Raw genomic sequence first — 17,926 nt, 5'->3', positions numbered from 1 at the left:
CCATACTTGGCCACCCACAGTCAACATGATCCAGATAGTAACTGGACCTCAAATTAAGGGCGAATTTTAAAATTGCTTCAACTTAATGAAGGAGAATTCAGTAAGGACAGCACGGTTAGCACAGACATCTTACAGTGCCAACAATCACCAACCGGGCTTTTATTCCCACCACTGTCTGTAAGGAGTTTGTACGCTTTCTCCGTGATCATGTGAGTTTCCTCTGGGTGCTCCAATTTCCTTTCATATTCCAAAGACATATATATGCATTAATGTTAGTGAGTTGTGGTCGTGCTATTTTACCACCGGAAGTGTGGCAACATTTGTGGGCTGTCTCCAGCACATCCTCAGACAGCGTTTGTTGCTGACACAGAAAGACACATTTCATGTTTTGATGTATATGTGACAAATAATCTTTAATGAAAATTGTTACATTCTGGAAAACTTGTAGCATATCACTGGGTGAATCTGTGGAATTCATTGCCACAGGCAGCCGCAGAGGCCAAGCCACTGGGTATACTTAAAGTGGAGGCTGATAGGTCCGTGGTTAGTCAGGGCATCATAGGTTACAGGGAGAAGGCAGGAGACTGGGGATTGAGAGGGATAATAAATTAGCCATGATGGATCATTCCATCATGATGGAATGGCGGAACAGACTTAATGGGCCGAATGACCTAATTGTCCATGTCTTACAGCCTTATGGTCAAAGACTTCTGCAGCTGAGAAGCAGAAATGCTCTAAGTAATGCACACAAAATGCTGGAGGAACTCAGCAGGTTAGGCGGCATCTGTATAAAGGAAGAGAGCAGGTGTTCCCAACCTTTTCTATGCCACGGACCCCTACCATTGACAGAAGGGTCCATGGACTCCTGGTTGGGCACCCCTGGAATAAAGAGTCAATGTTTTGAACCCTTAGCTTCATCAGGACTCTAATTTAGGATCTCCCTAACTTCTCAGTTAGAAATTTTCTAACTTGTGATCTAAGAACATCTGAAGTGTTGAGCTGCATTTGCCTGATGCTGGAAATCTACAGTCTCTCTCTCAATATTTAAGAATTTGTACTTTAAGAATAGCAGAAGCATGTTAAAGATAAGGGAGTCTAACGTGGTTCCATCTAGGACAAAGGCGAGTCATTCTTAACCCTTGGCACACGGTGCATCTCTCCATTGTGACATCTTCTGTTATTTAATCAGCGGGCAGTTCCAAGAGTCATTCTCAACTAATTAACTTCAAGAAAAACTAGTGCTCTGAACACACAGCTTGCGTATGGCTGTAATTCAATTAGCAGGCTGTTAATAGAGATACGCCATCAGTAATAGGTTCAAGATAAGTATAGTAACATTATTTGACCTAGAAATGTATCTAGTAGGGATGCATATATAAATGAGAAAATCGCACACAATCGCCAGAAATTATTCAACATCCCTTTTTTTCCAGAAGAGAAGTAAGCTTTAAATTTCTCGTTTCTGCTTCAACTGACAAAATTTAGGGGCAAACTAATGATGACAACAAAGTAATAAATCACTCACTCTTTCACGCATGCGCACTTGTGAGGACAATTTGAACGCAGGCTGCAGACTGGCACCACCTGACCTGTTGGACTGTGGGTTGGATCTCGAATGTAGCTTGGTTCTCGTGAAAAGAAATACAAGTTTGAAAACGGTCTGAAAAGAAAGAGGTCGGTTGAATTTTGCAGAGCACGTTCACATCTGTCAGGAGAATGCTCGCCAAACGGCAGCTAATATATCAGGAGAAGATTTTCAGCAGCTTTTCCCAAAGCAAATTCACCTCCTTGGGATGCAATGTCAGTACTGATTTAACCCTAAATGATAAAAGTAGATTAATCACCTAAATAGCAAAAAAAAGTAGTAGTTTCCAATATTTAAGAGAAATTTAGATAGGTACATGGATGGAAGGGAGCATGGTTCACATGCAGGTCAATTGGACAAGACAGAATAATAGTTCAGCATGGACTAGATGGGCTGAAGGGCCTGTTTCTGGCTGTAGGGGTAAATTAACTATCACGATGGCTTTTTTAATGCATGTGCAGTTGTGAGTACACTTTGAACACAGACTGCTAGCTCCACCTGACCTGTTGGACTATGAGTTTCTGTGCTACGATTCTAGTGAAAGGTTGGGTCAGAGATTCTCGCGGCTGCTGGTTTGCAAGTTAAATTTTAGGATATGCAAGCAAAATCAGCCTGCACATTTGTCGGTCTTGATGGATTCAAAGCTGGCACTTGGAGTCAGAAGCGTCAAGCGAGGTCTGCTCCGACCCGGCAAAATATTAGGTTGTCATTCTGCACCCTCACAAGAAAAGCACCCGCATATCAGCGATGCTGCCAAGGTTACTCTTCAGTGACGGGAGCCGGTTTATTATGGTGATCCACAGAAACCAATCCCTCTTCTTGGATCATTTATCTTTCCAGCAAAGTGACATATGGCTTTGTCTACACGTGCTCCCCGCATTGTATCTGTCCCTGGAAACACCTATCTCTTTCTACTGACACCACGCTATCTTGTAAGTATGCTCAAACATAATTTAAAGGTAAAGAATCACTGTTTAACTTAAATGGTATTGGTTAAACAAAACAAGCTGACTACATGTTTCCTATGGTATATTTCGACAAATTCCTGTCACTACACAATGACTGATTTGCCAGCATTCTAGGGTATATTTATCAGTGTAAGCTGGAAACATTCAGGAAGATGCAAAGCACGGTCTGGCTCTGCGCACATATTTGAAGAGAAAATGAATTGAATGGTTTGTGTCGAACTGTCCAGGAACAGGTGACAAGGATTCGGGCTTAGCGGGCAAGCGTTCTTGCTGGCATCCCTAGGCCAAAGTAATGTAGATGTTGTGAAGTAGAAATAAAAACCAGAAATTGTTGATAATGCTCAGTATGTCAAGATTCATATATTCCCCTTCAATAATTCACCTTTCACCCTTAACCTCTGACCTCTAATGGAGGTCAGCATTTTACACTGCAATGGAAGGTCATTGACCTAAATGGCTGTTTCTCGCCACAGAGCAGTTGCTGACTCTGGCATGGACTAGATGGACTGAAGGGCCTGTTTCTGTGCTGTACTGCTCGATGACTTGCTCAGTATTACCTGTGCTTATTGTTGCTAGCATTGAACATGCAGCACAGAAAACATTCTTCTTAATAGCTTCCAACAAACACTCTTCATCTCACAATCCACTTTTACTTTCCTCCCCAACCTGTACTTCCATCAGTTTATCAGCTTTCCCTGAAATACACCTATGTTATTCATCACAGTCACTCCTTGGTGTAGTTAGCTGCACACTATAAATATTGCCTAGATTAGCTTTATTTCGTCACATGTACACACACATCAAAAGATACAGGTGAAAGGCGTTATTTGCGTCAAATCAAATCAGAGAGGATCGTGTTGGGAGCAGACCACAAGTGTCGCCACGCTTCTGGCACCAACATAGCATGCCCACAACTAACTAACCCTAAATGTACGTCTGTGGAATGATGTTTAGAATAGGGTTTCTTTGGTAAAATTGCTCTGAATTCCCTGGGGGATCTTAATGGCTATTAATGGCTATTTTATATTTATACATTCAGAGATACAGTGCAGAACAGGCTCTTCCAGCCCAATGAGCTGCATCACCCAGCAACCGGTTTGTTTAACCCTAGCCTAATCACAGGACAATTTCCAATGATCCATTAATCAACTAACAGGTACGTTTTTTGGACTGTGGGAGGAAACTGGAGCACCTGGTGGAAACCCATGTGGTTCTCTGGGAGAACTGAGTCTTTACAGATGGTGTTGGATTTGAACTCTGAACTCCAACACCCTAAGCTGTAACAGCACCACGCTAACCACTGCACTACTGTGGCACACCATCGACGAGAGAAGTATGGAGGGCTAAAAGTTTAACTGAAAATTAGTATAATTCTAGTGCAGAACCACCACAGATTGGCAATGTCTTGGCTCACTTTTAATGAGAAAGGCAAATTGAAAAGAATTTTGCAGTAAATTCTCAACCAATTAACCTATTACTCTCCCCTCTTTTGTAACCATAACATTAAGGAAAAGCACTAGACAAACCAAGCTTTATTCTTCAAAGGGTTACAATTGAATCAGTTTTGCTCCATTGCCGCCCTGAAATAATTTCCTGACCAATTTTCCTTTACACAAGTTTCACTATATTTGATAATCAGTCTTGGAGCCTTAGGTCCCACACCAGCAGGGTCAGGAATAGTTATTACCCTTCAGCCATCAGGCTCCTGAATCAACATGGATAACTTCACTCATTTGGACAACAAATTAATTTCACAACCTATGGACTCACTTTCAAGGATTCTACAACTCATGTTCTCAGCACAATGTATGTATGCATTTGCACATTCTCTTCTTTTGCACTTTGGTTGTTTATCTGTTTTTGTGTGTAGTTTTTCATTGGTTTTTTTGTATTTCTTTGTACTACTGTGAAAGTCTGCAAGAAAGTAAATCTCGGGGTAGTATATGATGACATATACATATTTTGATAATAAATCTACCTTGAACGTTGAAGTTCAGAAGCTGAACATGCCAACAGACATCAGAAACTCTGGAAGAACGCTCCGATTCAACCTACAATCGAAATGACTTTTGTAGACCTGTAAACATCTCTACAATTGCAGGGCCAAATTCCCTAATCTGATTTAGCATATACAAAATAACTTGAACTTTGTGATACACATCCAATTTCACATGCTACATGTGAAATCAGTTACATTCATTTCAATTTTAATTCAACTTCCCATTCCCCTTCCAATATGTCGGTCCATGGCCTCCTCTACGGCCACTTGCAGTTTGGATAGCCAACAACCTGATGGTACGATCATCAATTTACTGCTGGTAATTTCTCCACCCCTCTCCATTTTTTCCACTCTTTTCCCACTCCCCATTCTGGCTCTCGCTTACCCCTTCTCTTCACCTATGTATCACTTCCCTTTGTTGCCTCTTCTCCTTCCCTTTCTCCCACGATCCACCATTCTATCAGATTCCTCCTTTTTCAGCCCTCTACCTCTTCCACCTATCACCTCCCAGCTTCCTACTTCATCTCCCCTTCCCCAAATGCCCACCTTCTCCCTCACCTGGTTTCACCCGTCACCTGCCAGCCTGTACTCCTTCTCTTCCCCCCACCTTATTCTGGCTTCCTCCCCCTTCCTTTCCAGTCCTGATGAAGAGTCCCGGCCTGTAACATCAACTGTTTCTTCCTTTCCATAGATGCTGCCTGACCTACCAAGTTCCTCCAGCATTTTGCGCGTGTTGCTCTAACTCCGTTCATTATATTGAATTCAATCTCAAGTGACGACTTGCCAGCGAGGCAGCTCCACCTGATGTAGACTTTGTTTTAATGGGGGTACAGGAGGAAAACATGTGGTAGGTAGCCAGGACTCAGGACCCAATACACAAACAGCCACAAGTCACAGCTGTGCTTGCACGGGCTGCTTTTGGGCATTTCTTCTCATCCTAACTCACGTCATCCTCCAGACAACCAAGCCGTCATGTAAATCACAAAGTGATAATGAGGAACAGTGCTGACGGGTGGACGGATATTCTGTGTCTCTCACATGGTCCCCAAGCCAGAGCCTACAGCAGCAGTTGCAGCGAGGTTCGTTCCAGAGTCCAAATCAAGTTTTGTAGATTTTTTAAAAATTGTGCTTAAAAATGCATATCAAAGGAACTGCATTAATACAGTGCCTTTCACAGCCTCAGGATATCCCAAAGCTGTGAAAGGTGCTCTATAAATTCCGTTCTTTTTATGCTGATTTATAAGCACAAGTTTTGACACTGATAAAGAACTTTGGAAGTACAGCAAATATTTTCTTCCTGTACTTCAGTGCACTTACAGATAATGTGGGAAATGCAGTGACTAAAATTGCCTACAGCAAGCTCCTTCCAACAGCAATGTAATAAACTGCAGAGGACTTGCATCAACCAGATGATTTGATGTTGGTTAACCAAAGCAGGGGAACTTCAGAGCCCTGTCCTTTAAGTATTGCTATTCAGCTCCTCACATCAAACTCAGGTTTAGCACCTCGTCAAGATTGGATCACCACAGGGTGCAGTTTGGGCGGTTAAATTAGATTAGATTAAACTCTTACTTCATTGGACTGAAGCTGGAATGTTTTTGCCAACAGCACCATATTAAATAGATAGTGTACACCGCAGTGAAAAATTTAGTGAACTGCATCTTCTCTGATATAGGCTGTCTTTACAATGTAGATTATAAAACATAGGAGCAGATTAGGCCACTCAGCCATCGAGTCTGCTCCACCATTTCACCATGGCTGATTTATTATCCCTCTCATTCCCAGACAATCTCTGAAGAGTATTGTTAATGGCTCGGGTCACGCGTCTTGTAAAGACACTGCTCGGAAGGCAATGGCAAACCACTTCTGTAGAAAAATTTGCCAAGAACCATCATGGTTATGAGAGACCATGCTCATCCACGTCTTACCACATGGCACATAATGATGATGATCACACACAAAATGCTGGAGGAACTCAACAAGTCAGGCAGCATCTATGGAGAGGAATACAGAGTCAACATTTTGAGCCGACGGCCTCTGCCGATTCACCAAGGTGTCCCAGGGTCCAACTTCAGCAATGTCAGTGATGTGTCTATGGCTATACAATGTGTAAATACCTGGTAAAGATTGGGCTGCTGGATGCCTCTAGTATCCCTAGACAACAGAACTACTTACATCTATATAGCAGCTTCGGTATGGAATATTGTCCCAAGCTGCATCATGGCACAGAACATAGAACAATATAGTACAGACCCTTCGGCCCACAATGTTCTGCTGACGTTTACCTACTCTAGTTTCTGCCATGGGAAAAAGTCTCCGGATATTCACTGTATATTTGCATCTTATCAGCTTGTATATTTCTATTAAGTCATCTCTTATCCTCCTTCACTCCAAAGAGAAAAGCCCTAACTCGCTCAACTCATTTTCATGAGACATGACTATATCATGGGATTCTTTCCACTGGAAAATATTTTAAGAGCCAGAACAAGTCTCAATTACGGTATAGCAAGAACGGCTACGGAAAATAATCGATTGTATGATGCACTTGCAAGTAGCACCCTGTACTTTGCTGGTACCCCGGGAGTCAAAATGGGTAGATCTTTGGGGAAACGGGAGCCAATACCAGAAGAGAAAGGAAAACAAAGCATTGGAACACTTTTTTTTTCAGGCAGGCGCTCGGCCCACAAGATATAGGAACAGAATCAGGCCATTCGGCCCATCCAGTCTGTTCCGCCATTCTATCAGAGCTGATTTACTATCCCTCTCAACCCCATTCTCCTGTCAAGCCTTTCAGCGAGTCGTTCCTTCAACTCCACAGACAGCGCACATCCCACACACTGTCTATGCGACAGGGAAGCCTATTTCTCCAGCAAGCTTGTTTGCGAAACTTCTCAAAACTTAGGCTTGTTGCCGTCAGCACTGATCGGTGAAAGGGGGATAGGATCGGCTAAAGTCATCGTTGAATTTGTGTTGTTAAAATAAACTAGCCAATGTCCTCTCGCACCAGAGGCCAGCGGGAGCGAAAAACAATTGTAATCCGGCAAACGCAAGAAGGCAGACAAACAAGAGGAAATATTGACACTGCTGTCTATTTGTTGATGATAACTAAGCAACAGTGGAAATATACTTCCGCCTAATGCATTTGGATCGATGACGTTTTTGCAACCCACACAGCCCTGCAATCGCCATGCACGTCAGCAGGAAAACATTACATTTTTTTTCATGAAAGAAGAAGTCATGCTTCCTAAATTGGAGTTGTGTGTTCAGTACACGACTGCTTCCCACGCACTCCCCCTGAGTCAGGGGTCCCATCAAACCCTAGGTTCTTCTTCGCTCCCCGGCCCGCCGCCACCTTTCCAGGGTCTCCCGATGCCTTTTTTTTTGGGTAAACTGGCAGAAACCAGCTGATCGCCAGGTTCAAAGTCATCTTGTCTCCTCATCACGGATGGCCTCCCTTGCTGCAGTTAGCAGGTCAGCAATTTCCCTTCAGTTCATGCCAGGCAGAGGAGGGGGCGTGAGGGAAAGAAAGACAGGGGGTGGGAGGGGGAGATAAATAGCGGGGACGGGATTGAGGTAGAGAGGAGAGGGCGGGAGGAAAAGAGAGAGAGAGAGAGAGAGAGAGACAGATAGAGAGAGAAGGGCGGGAGAGAGAGAAAAAAAAACGGCCGACCCCTTTCCTCTTAAATAAAAATATAAAGCACCTTTTTTTTTGTTTTTCTTTCTCCTTTCCTTGCACTGTTTGACCTGCCTGCAGCTTCGAAATCTCTCCATCGATTTCGAGCACGGGTCAAATGAAAAGATTTGTCTACTTTTGAAAAGAATACAATAGAATCTGATGCACAATAAACAAACGATTAGAGCGAATGTTTTGAGTCTTCAGTGTCCTCGTGTTCTAGTCAATTATAGCTCAGTTTTCAACCTCCAGCACACACAAACACGCAGAGTACATTGCAGGCAGTGAGTTTGCTTTAAAACAATAAACCATGTTACAAATTATGTTTTTAAAGCGGACTTCAATGGCTACGAACATCAAAGCGGTAACCACAAGCTCTCAGTCCAAGCCTGTGCCTCAAAACACATCAGCAGCCAACGTCGAGAAGGAAGGCGCGTGTTTTTTTTTCAAACACTGCCTCATTTTTTTCTTTTGTTATTGCACTTTAAATTTCCCATTCAAGGTTCGAGTTGGGCTCCGCGTGGTTTGCTGAGGGCGACGGGCGCTCGGTAGTAAATGTGACGTACGCTCCAAGACATCGCCTCTTGAAAGAGGAAAGCTGCCGTCACATGGTTGAATGGATAAGTAAAAGTGATCAGTTTTCCAACTTGATTCGGTGACTCGCCTTCCGCGGCTCCCCTTCCACCAGCCTTCGGTCCATTTACAAACTTAACCACCATAAACTCGCTCTGCACTGACACCATTAGCTCTCCACCGACCGCTTTCAAATCTTAACCTGTTTTTAATGCAACGAGGGGGTGATTTTCTTCTGCAACCACTCCCCAAATGCACAAGTTCCCGAAGATATAACATGGACCTGTTCTCCTCTTCGCCCGGTTTGTGAAGGAAAATCAATGCCAAATATTGCAATTAAGCCCTAATGAAACACGGCGGTAAACAGACTCTGGAGATTACTAAAACATCTGCAACATTATTATTTTCTCGTCTAGAAATTAACTGCACTGGAGATATCAAACTGAAGTTAATCCCGTCCTCACCTTGGCTAATGATCCCATGGAAACGATCAAACGCCTCAGTGTTAACCAACTTTACAGCCAGGGATTACGTGAACATGAACAAAATGCTTTCTAAATTACGCGCAATCCAGAACAAAAAAAATAAAGCGCCGCTCAGTTTGTCAACAACAAAAAAAATCCCTCGCGCTCGTGTGCGTGTGTGTCAGGAAATTTAAAATTAACTAAAAGACTTAATTTTTTTTTAAATTTAAAAAAGACATTTAAATCTTTTTCATGGGCGGTTCTCGCAGGTAACTCCCCGCCTCTGAATGATACCCCACTGATAACAAGAGACAAAGAGGGGCTTGTTACACGCACCAGGAATCCCGCGACCGTCTTTCCCAAAGTCGTCTACAGTCGAAAAGATCTTTGACAAATACACATCTAAGAACCAGTACTTGACAAATAACGGCTACACTGGGAGGGGGTGGGGGTGGAGGAGAGAGGTAGAACCACGCGAAAAAAATGTTGAGAGAGCAGTTTATTACTAGTTCAGAAAATAAAAAATCCTCTTTAATCCCTGTGCAGTCAATACTAATCCCGGATAAATCAGACTCCTTCTCCGTCTCTCGCTTCACTCGTGAATCGGAAACTGCTTACTGAGTATTAATTACACAGATAACTAAAAGATGCCAGGCGCCCGAGATGGATCACAATAGACAAAAAAAAAAGGAAAAAAATATATATACACACACACATCTTTCGCAATATTTAGCAAATGTCAGCTGGAGCCCCCCGGGGAGAAGGGAGATGGCTAACCGGCTGAGATTTCACTGATTTACGTTTAAATTTAAACACCGTAAATGATTTGTAGGGGTACAAACTTCCTTATCCCGAATTAATTCGGGGGATCCGCAGTCCGACAACGTTGCCCAACCTCGGGTTCTTTCTTTCTCTCCCCAACGTGAGGTTCTCAACTAAAATCAGCTAACCTGTGCCTCCCTCGGTCCTCGGGTCGACCTTACAGCCAGGAAGACTGCGCGAAAGATTTCTATTTTTTAAAAAAAACAAGTTGTGATTTTACGTACCGAGATGTGCTGTTCCATACGAGGTGCCTCGACTCGCTGAGACACAAGTAACATCGTGCAAAGATCGCTCAGGTTTAAAATCCACTTTGGATAAAAAGTAACGCGATATAACGGCCGCCGACTTCCCCTCTAAATCTCACACAAGTTCATCCCACGGCGTGTTATGCAGCCGCTGATAATTCTGTGTCTCTCTTGAATGTTGCCAAGTACATTAGCATCAGCCTACGGCTTCCCGGGCAGCGGGCGGGGCTGCTCTCCCAGACCGGTATGGATAGGGCAGCTCCAACACAGCGTCAAGGAGGGGTGGGAGGGAGGGAGCACAAAGTACGCCAGCGACTTGCGCAAGCCGCGCTCTAAAAGGCATTCTGGTCATCGTAGTTCGCCCCGTGACGGGAGGCGGGAGGTGGGGAGGACGCGAAAGTCGCCAGTGAATCCGGTCCTCGCTATCCAAGAGAAACTTCTTCGCCTAAGGAGTAGGCGAAGCGATTAGCACCAGACTTGGTTCCATTTTTCGCTCCGCATGACCTCAACACCCCCCGAAGCATTTCTCAGCCGGTGAAATACTTCTCAAATGTATTCGTATGAAATGTGTTTACGTACAGCAGTCTTTTGCAAGTGATAACGGTGCGATGACCCTTGAAGCAGTTCACATTGTTTGACTGAGGGAGACTCTCACCCTCCCGGTGACCTTATTCTTAAACGATAAATGCGACACCGGCTGGATGAAGAAATATTGTGCTGGTGCATCACCCGAGGGGGTCACAGGAGTGGCAACAGTCCACATGGTTTTAAATGAATTTAGTAGAACACTACTGAAAGCATTGAATATGAATGCAAGAATGAAAATGTTTATACTTGTAAATTATTCTTATTATAAATAAGGTTTATTTTGATAGAAAAGAGGTAAATGTGAGGAGGGTGTTTTCTCCCCTGGTTAAGGCCCATGAGATCTAGGAGCAGAACCAGGCCATTCGGCCCATCGAGTTTGCTTCACCATTCAATCACGGCTGACTTTTCCCTAACTTCTCTCCGTAACTCTTCACCCTCTTAAAAAAAATCAAGAACCTTATCAGTCTCTGGCTTAAATATATACAGAAGGTCATCAGATTCACCTCTACCCAGTTTTAGAGGGGCGTCGCTTTATTCTGAGGCTGTGTCCTCATATTCTAGGTTGTTTTATAGATGGAAATATCCTCTCCAGGTACGCTCTGTTCAGGCCCTTCTATATACAGTAGGTTCCACTGAGATTCTGCCCCCCCCCCCCAATCCTTCTGAACTCTGTCGAATACAGCCTCGGAGACACCAAATGCTCCTCGCGTTTCAGCCTTTCATTCTTGTGAATCTACTCTGGGCTCTGTCCTTCCTGAGATACAGGGCAGCAACTTACAAATGCATCTGACGTTATACCTGTAAAGCTAAAGCAGTACATTCTTAAAAACAAGAGATTCTGCACATGTTGGAAATATTGCGCAATACACATAAAGTGCTGGAGGAACTCGGCAAGTTAGGCAATATTTGGCATAGACATGTATTTCTTTAACTTCCAGTAATTTCTCACCCTTCCCCTTCTCTCTCTTTCCATTCCCCATGGCAGTCCCCCCCCTCACCCTTTCCCTCTACTCAGCTGTCCATCACCTCCCTTTGGTGCCCTCTTCCTTTCCTGCATGGTCACCGTCCTCTCCTATCAGACACCTATTAGTCAGCCCTCTACCTCTCCCACCTATTACCTCCAAGCTGTTCACTTCATCCCCCTCCCTCACGCACTCCCCTTCATCCCCTTCCCCATCCACCTGGTCTCACTCCGGGGGGGGGGGGGGGAGGGGGGGAGGTATCGCCTGCCACCTTGTACTCCTCTCCCTCTCCCAGCTTTTTATTCTGTCTTCTGTCCCCTTCATTTCCAGCCCTAATGAAGGGTCTTGGCCTGAAATGTCAACTGTTTGTTCCCCTCCATGGATGTTGCCTGCTTTGCTGAGTTCCTCCAGCACTCTGTGTGTGTTGCAGGACGTTCTTGATTTTATACCCTAGTCTTCCTGATATGAATGTTACCATAAGAAAATCATGAACTCGGACTCCCAAGTCCCCTTGCACCTCCAATTCCTGAATTCTTTCCTCATTTATAAAATAGTGTACACTTTTACTCTTCCTACTAAATTTGCATAACCCACACTTTCTGATGTTGCATTCCAAGTACCAGTTCTCTGCTCACACTCCCAACCTGGCCAAATGCTTCTGCAGACTCCCTGTCTCTGCAACATTACTTGTCTCTCCACCGACAGTCGTATCATCTGCAAACTTGGCATCAAAACCATCGGTTCCCTCATCCACATCATTAACATATGAAGCAAAACAAGTGTAGAACTAAGGGCAATGGTCATGGAGTCATCCCAAGTCATAGAGTAATACAACACGGAAACAAGTCTTTCAGCACAACTTACACGTGGTTTCTACCAAGCTAGTCCCACTTGCCCACATTTGGCCCGTATCCCTATAAACCTCTTCGATCCATGTACTTTCAATGGTTCCATTTAATATCAGAGAACGTACACAGTGTACAACCTGAAATTCTTACTCTACGTAGACATCCACGAAACAGAAGAAAAGTCCCAAAGAATGAATGACAGAAGTCGTTAGAACCCCAAAACGCCCTCCCACGCACAAGCAGCAGTAGAAGCGCTATCCCTCTCTCCACTTGCTCCAGCAAAATATAAGCATCAACCCCCATCGCCCACCGTGTGAGCGACAGCAAATTCCTCAGAGACCATCAAAAACCACTGTCCATCCCAATACTTTGACAGCGCAGGCAGGCTCTTTGTCTCGGTAATGAGGGAGAGAGAGGTATCATTCCTGTCACAGTTAGAGGGAGGCCAACAGCTAACTGTTCTGATGTTTCAATCTGCCATGTCTTTTGGCAGTTTAACAGTCTCTTCACAAGGAGTGTATACTTTAAACCATAAGATATGGGAACAGAAATAGGCCATTCATCCCATCTAGTCTGCTCTGCCATTTGATCATGGCTGATTTATCTTCCCTCAGAACCCCCTTCTCCTGCCTTCTCCTCATAACCTTTGATCAAGAACTTATCAATCTCCACTTTAAATACACACAAGTGTAGCCTCCACGGCTGCCTGTGGCAATGAATTCCACAGACTCACCACCCTCTGGCGAAAGAAATTCCTCCTCATCTCTGTTCTAAAGGGACATCCTTGTCTTTAAGTCTGATATGGGGAGGTATTCCTTCACTGAAAAGGTGGTAAATGTTTGGAATTCTCTCTCCTTGAGGGCTGTAGAAACTCTGCTATTGATGCTAATCGAAACAGGGATCAACAGACAATCTGCGGGAGGAATTTAGCAGATTGAGCAGCATCTGTTGGGGGAAGGAATTGTCAAAGCTTCAGGTAGAAACCTTCTATCAGGATGAAATGTCCTTGTATGAGACAATTTGTTCTCCTCCCTCCACCCCACCCCTTCAGTTGGTACTAGACCTGCTGGGTTCCTCCAGCAGACCGTTTGTCGCTCCAGATTCCAGCATCTGCATTCTCCTGTGTCTCCCTGGCAAGCTGGTGTAGGAACATACTGTGACACAGGCCATCAGCCACTGTTGAATGGTGGAACAAAATGGGGGTGAGTAAGGGAGTGGAAGAGAAAGGCAAAAAGCCTGCTCTTGCTCCTTATGTTCTTATCTAAATAATGTCATGGCGTCTTTCTCAACCAAATCTTACATTGTCTTCAGAAAACAGGTAAGTTTCATCTGAAACATGGCACCTTCCAAGGTACTACACTTCCTCCATACTCCACCAAATGTCCATCTGCATTCAAAAAAAAATGCTGCAGATGCTGGGCATCTGAAATTAAAACAGAACATCAAAAAGAAATACCTGCAGATAATGGACATTTATTTATTGATTGAGATACAACACAGAATAGGCCCTTCCAGCCTTCCAAGCCATGCTGCCCAACAAACCACAATTTAACCCTAGCCTAATCACATCGACCAATTAGCCAGTACGTCTTTGGACTGTGGAAGAAACTGGAGCACCCAGGGGAAACATCTGAAATAAAAACAGAAGCTCGTGGATCAGGCCGCATCTGTGAAAAGAGAAACAGGGTTGAAGTTTTAGGTGCCCAATTCCTTTGATGAGGGTCTTCAGTCTGAAACCTTAACTCTGTCATCTTGGATTAGTCCAGTCTCAGAATCTGATTTGGAATCTAAATCGTATTTTAACAAGATGGAATAAATATCCTGAAATACCAGGGGTGATTGATAAGTTCATGGCCTAGGGTAGAAGGAGTCAATTTTAGAAAATTTAGCACATTTATTTTTCAACATAGTGTCCTGCTACATGTACACACTTAGTCCAGCGGTCGTGGAGCATACAGATCCCTCCTTTGTAGAAGTCGGCATCTTGGACCTCCAGAAAGTGGTCCACAGCAGGGGTGGCCTGAGGTAGAAGGAGATGAGTTATACAGCTGTCATTACATGCACATGCAGTTCAACTCTTTGAGTGAAAATGCAGAAAGTTTGAAGTTAATAATATATCCTTCTACCTTAGGCCACAAACTTATCAATCGCCCCCTGTGGACCACTTTCTGGAGGTCCAAGACGCCGACTTCTACAAAGAAGGGATCCGTTTGCTCCATGACAGTTGGACTAAGTGTGTAAATGTAGGAAAAATAAATGTGCTAGGTTTTCTAAAATTGACTCCTTCTACCTAGGCCACGAACTTATCAATCACCCCTCAGAATATGGTGCTTGGAGATTGTCGTGGAGCATTAATACTAATTGTTCAGAAGGTGTTGTCTCTGGGACCCCTTATTTTATTAGTTATAAGGGGAAGAAGATTATGATAGAATAAAGTTAGGTTGACCAGAAGTTAATTACTGTGTGCAGGTCTGATCATCACATTACGGGATCATTTTGTGACTGCACTGGCAAGGGTGCAGATAGGGGTTTTGAGGATGCTGAAGCCACTGGAAAATTGTAGCATTAAGGAAAGATTGGACTAACTGGAACTGTCTTCTTTGGAATACAGGAAACTAAGGGCAGATTTAATTGAAGTGTATACAATTGTGAGGAGCTGAGATGGTGTAAATAGGATTCATTTCCTTTTGCTGTTGTGTCAAAAACCAGGGAGAATAGACTTAAAGTAATCAGAAAAGAAATAGAGGGGGGATGAAGAATTTATTTGTTACCCAGGGTGTGGCCATGGTTTTAGACATTGCTACCTGAAAGAGTAAAAGTGTACTGGAAGAATTATGAGCTACAGAACACTTGATCGAGGGCTGTGAAGCTGTTTAGACTGGGTAGCCTCTCCTGTTGGATGGCAGGGTGGAGATACATCTCTTCCAAAGGAGGTGTGAGGTGCTCTTTCCCTACGCCAGCCTGCAAGTCACCCTTGGGCAAGGTGTAGCGCCTGCTTAGCCCCCCGATCAGGGTCACATGAAACCAAGGGGAGCAGGTAGTGGTTGATTGTATGAGCAGCTGGTGCCTATCACAAAACCTGGTTATGTGACCACTGATGCCAGGCAGACAATCTCTGAAGAGGATTGATAATGGTTAGGGTCACCCAAAATGTAAAGGCACTGCCCAGAAGAAGGCAATGGCAAATCACTTCTGTAGAAACGTTTGCCAAGCACAATCATTGCCATGGACCATGATCGCCCATGTCATACGACATGGACCGTGATCACCCATGTCATAGTCATGGTCATACTTTATTGATCCCAGGGGAAATTAGTTTTTGTTACAGTTGCACCATAAATAATTAAATAGTAATATGTAAATTATGCCAGGAAATAAGTCCAGGACCAGCCTATTGGCTTAGGGTGTCTAACCCTCCAAGGGAGGAGGTGTAAAGTTTGATGGTCACAGGCAGGAATGACTTCCTATGACGCTCTGTGTTGCATCTCGGTGGAATGAGTCTCTGGCTGAATGTACTCCTGTGTCCACCCAGTCCATTATGTAGTGGATGGGAGACATTGTCCAAGATGGCATGCAACTTGGATAGCATTATCTTTTCAGACACCACTGTCAGAGAGTCCAGTTCCATCCCCACAACATCACTGGCCTTACAAATGAGTTTGTTGATTCTGTTGGTGTCTGCTACCCTCAGCCTGCTGCCCCAGCACACAACAGCAAACATGATAGCACTGGCCACCACAGACTCGTAGGACATCCTCAGCATCGTCCGGCAGATGTTAAAGGACCTCAGTCTCCTCAGGAAATAGAGACGGCTCTGACCCTTCTTGTAGACAGCCTCAGTGTTCTTTGACCAGTCCAGTTTATTGTCAATTTGTATCCCCAGGTATTTGTAATCCTCCACCATGTCCACACTGACCCCCTGGATGGTCACACGACATGGACCATGATCGCCCATGTCATACGACAAGGACCGTGATCGCCCATGTCACACGACATGGACCATGATCGCCCATGTCATACGACATGGACCGTGATCACCCATGTCACACAACATGGACCATGATCGCCCATGTCATAGGACATGGACCATGATCGCCCATGTCATAGGACATGGACCGTGATCACCCATGTCATACGACAAGGACCGTGATCACCCATGTCACAGGACATGGGCCGTGATCACCCATGTCACACGACATGGGCCGTGATTGCCCATGTCATAGGACATGGACCATGATCGCCCATGTCATACGATATGGCACATAACGATAATGAGCTTCTTCTCAACCAGCACAGACTCTTTGGGTCAAATGGCCTTTATCTGCATCATAAATTTTCCAGTTTCCACAATTCTGTGCTATGAATCCTACAGAATTTGCTCTTCCAATCTGAATGTTCGGGAGGCAGTGGCTTGTGCAGGACTTGGTTATTGTTCACCCTGAGGCAGCACAATGGTGTGGCTGGCTGAGCAACCACCTCACAGTTCTGACCCAGCTTCAATTCTGACCTCCACTTCTCCCAACTTCACTCACTTCTCTTTCTTAGAATTCGACATATCTCCTAAAACTTTGACAAATTTCTATAGGTGCACAGTGGGGAGTATCCTATCTGGCTATATCATGACCTGTTAAGGAAGCGCTAGCGCCCAGGAATGGAAAAGACTAAAAAGTGGCGAATACAGCCCAGTCCATCATAGGAAACCCCTCCCCACCATTGAGCATATCTACATGGGACACTACCAAAAAAAGCTGCCTCCATCAAGGATCCCCACCCTCCAGGCCATGCTCTTCTCACTTCTACCGTCAGGCAAGAGGTACAGAAACCTTAGGTCCCACACTACCAGCACAGACACTTTAGGGAATAGTTGTTACCCTGCAACCATCAGGTTCGTGAACCAGCGTGCATAACTTCACTCACTGCAACACTGAACTGATTCCACAACCTACGGAATCACTTTCAAGGACTGTGTAGCTCATCTTCTCAGTATTATTTATTTTATTTGCACAATTTATCTTCTCTTATATATTGATTTTTATTGGCAGTTTTTCATAAATTCTGTTGTATTTCTTTAGTCTCCTGCAAGTGCCTGCAAGAAAATGAATCTCAAGGTAATACAGTGGATTTTGGTTCATTGGGGCTGTCACACATTTGGACCAACTGTTAAAGAACAAAAACAAATCGAGAAAATAGCCAGGATTC

The 17,926-nt window shown here is 44.3% G+C and overlaps 1 protein-coding gene across 2 annotated transcripts in view; it reads right to left on the bottom strand.

Annotated features, from left to right (window-relative positions):
* LOC140204348 (mastermind-like protein 2) overlaps positions 1-10,545 on the bottom strand; it is a 140,961-nt gene extending 130,416 nt beyond the window's left edge. The window contains exon 1 of one of the 2 annotated variants that reach the window (XM_072270999.1): positions 10,309-10,545. In XM_072270999.1, the coding sequence (XP_072127100.1) occupies positions 10,309-10,362 (54 nt within the window). In that variant the 5' untranslated portion in view covers positions 10,363-10,545. Of the gene's footprint in view, positions 1-1,525; positions 1,553-10,308 lie in introns of those variants that run through there. The other variant, XM_072271000.1, reaches the window with a different exon arrangement.
* Between the last annotated feature and the right edge of the window lie 7,381 nt (positions 10,546-17,926).

This window comes from Mobula birostris, chromosome 10 (genome assembly GCF_030028105.1).
Source record: "Mobula birostris isolate sMobBir1 chromosome 10, sMobBir1.hap1, whole genome shotgun sequence".
NCBI lineage: Eukaryota > Metazoa > Chordata > Chondrichthyes > Myliobatiformes > Myliobatidae > Mobula > Mobula birostris.
The sequence above is the reverse complement of the archived record's forward strand: the minus strand, read 5'-3'. Positions and strand labels throughout refer to the sequence as shown.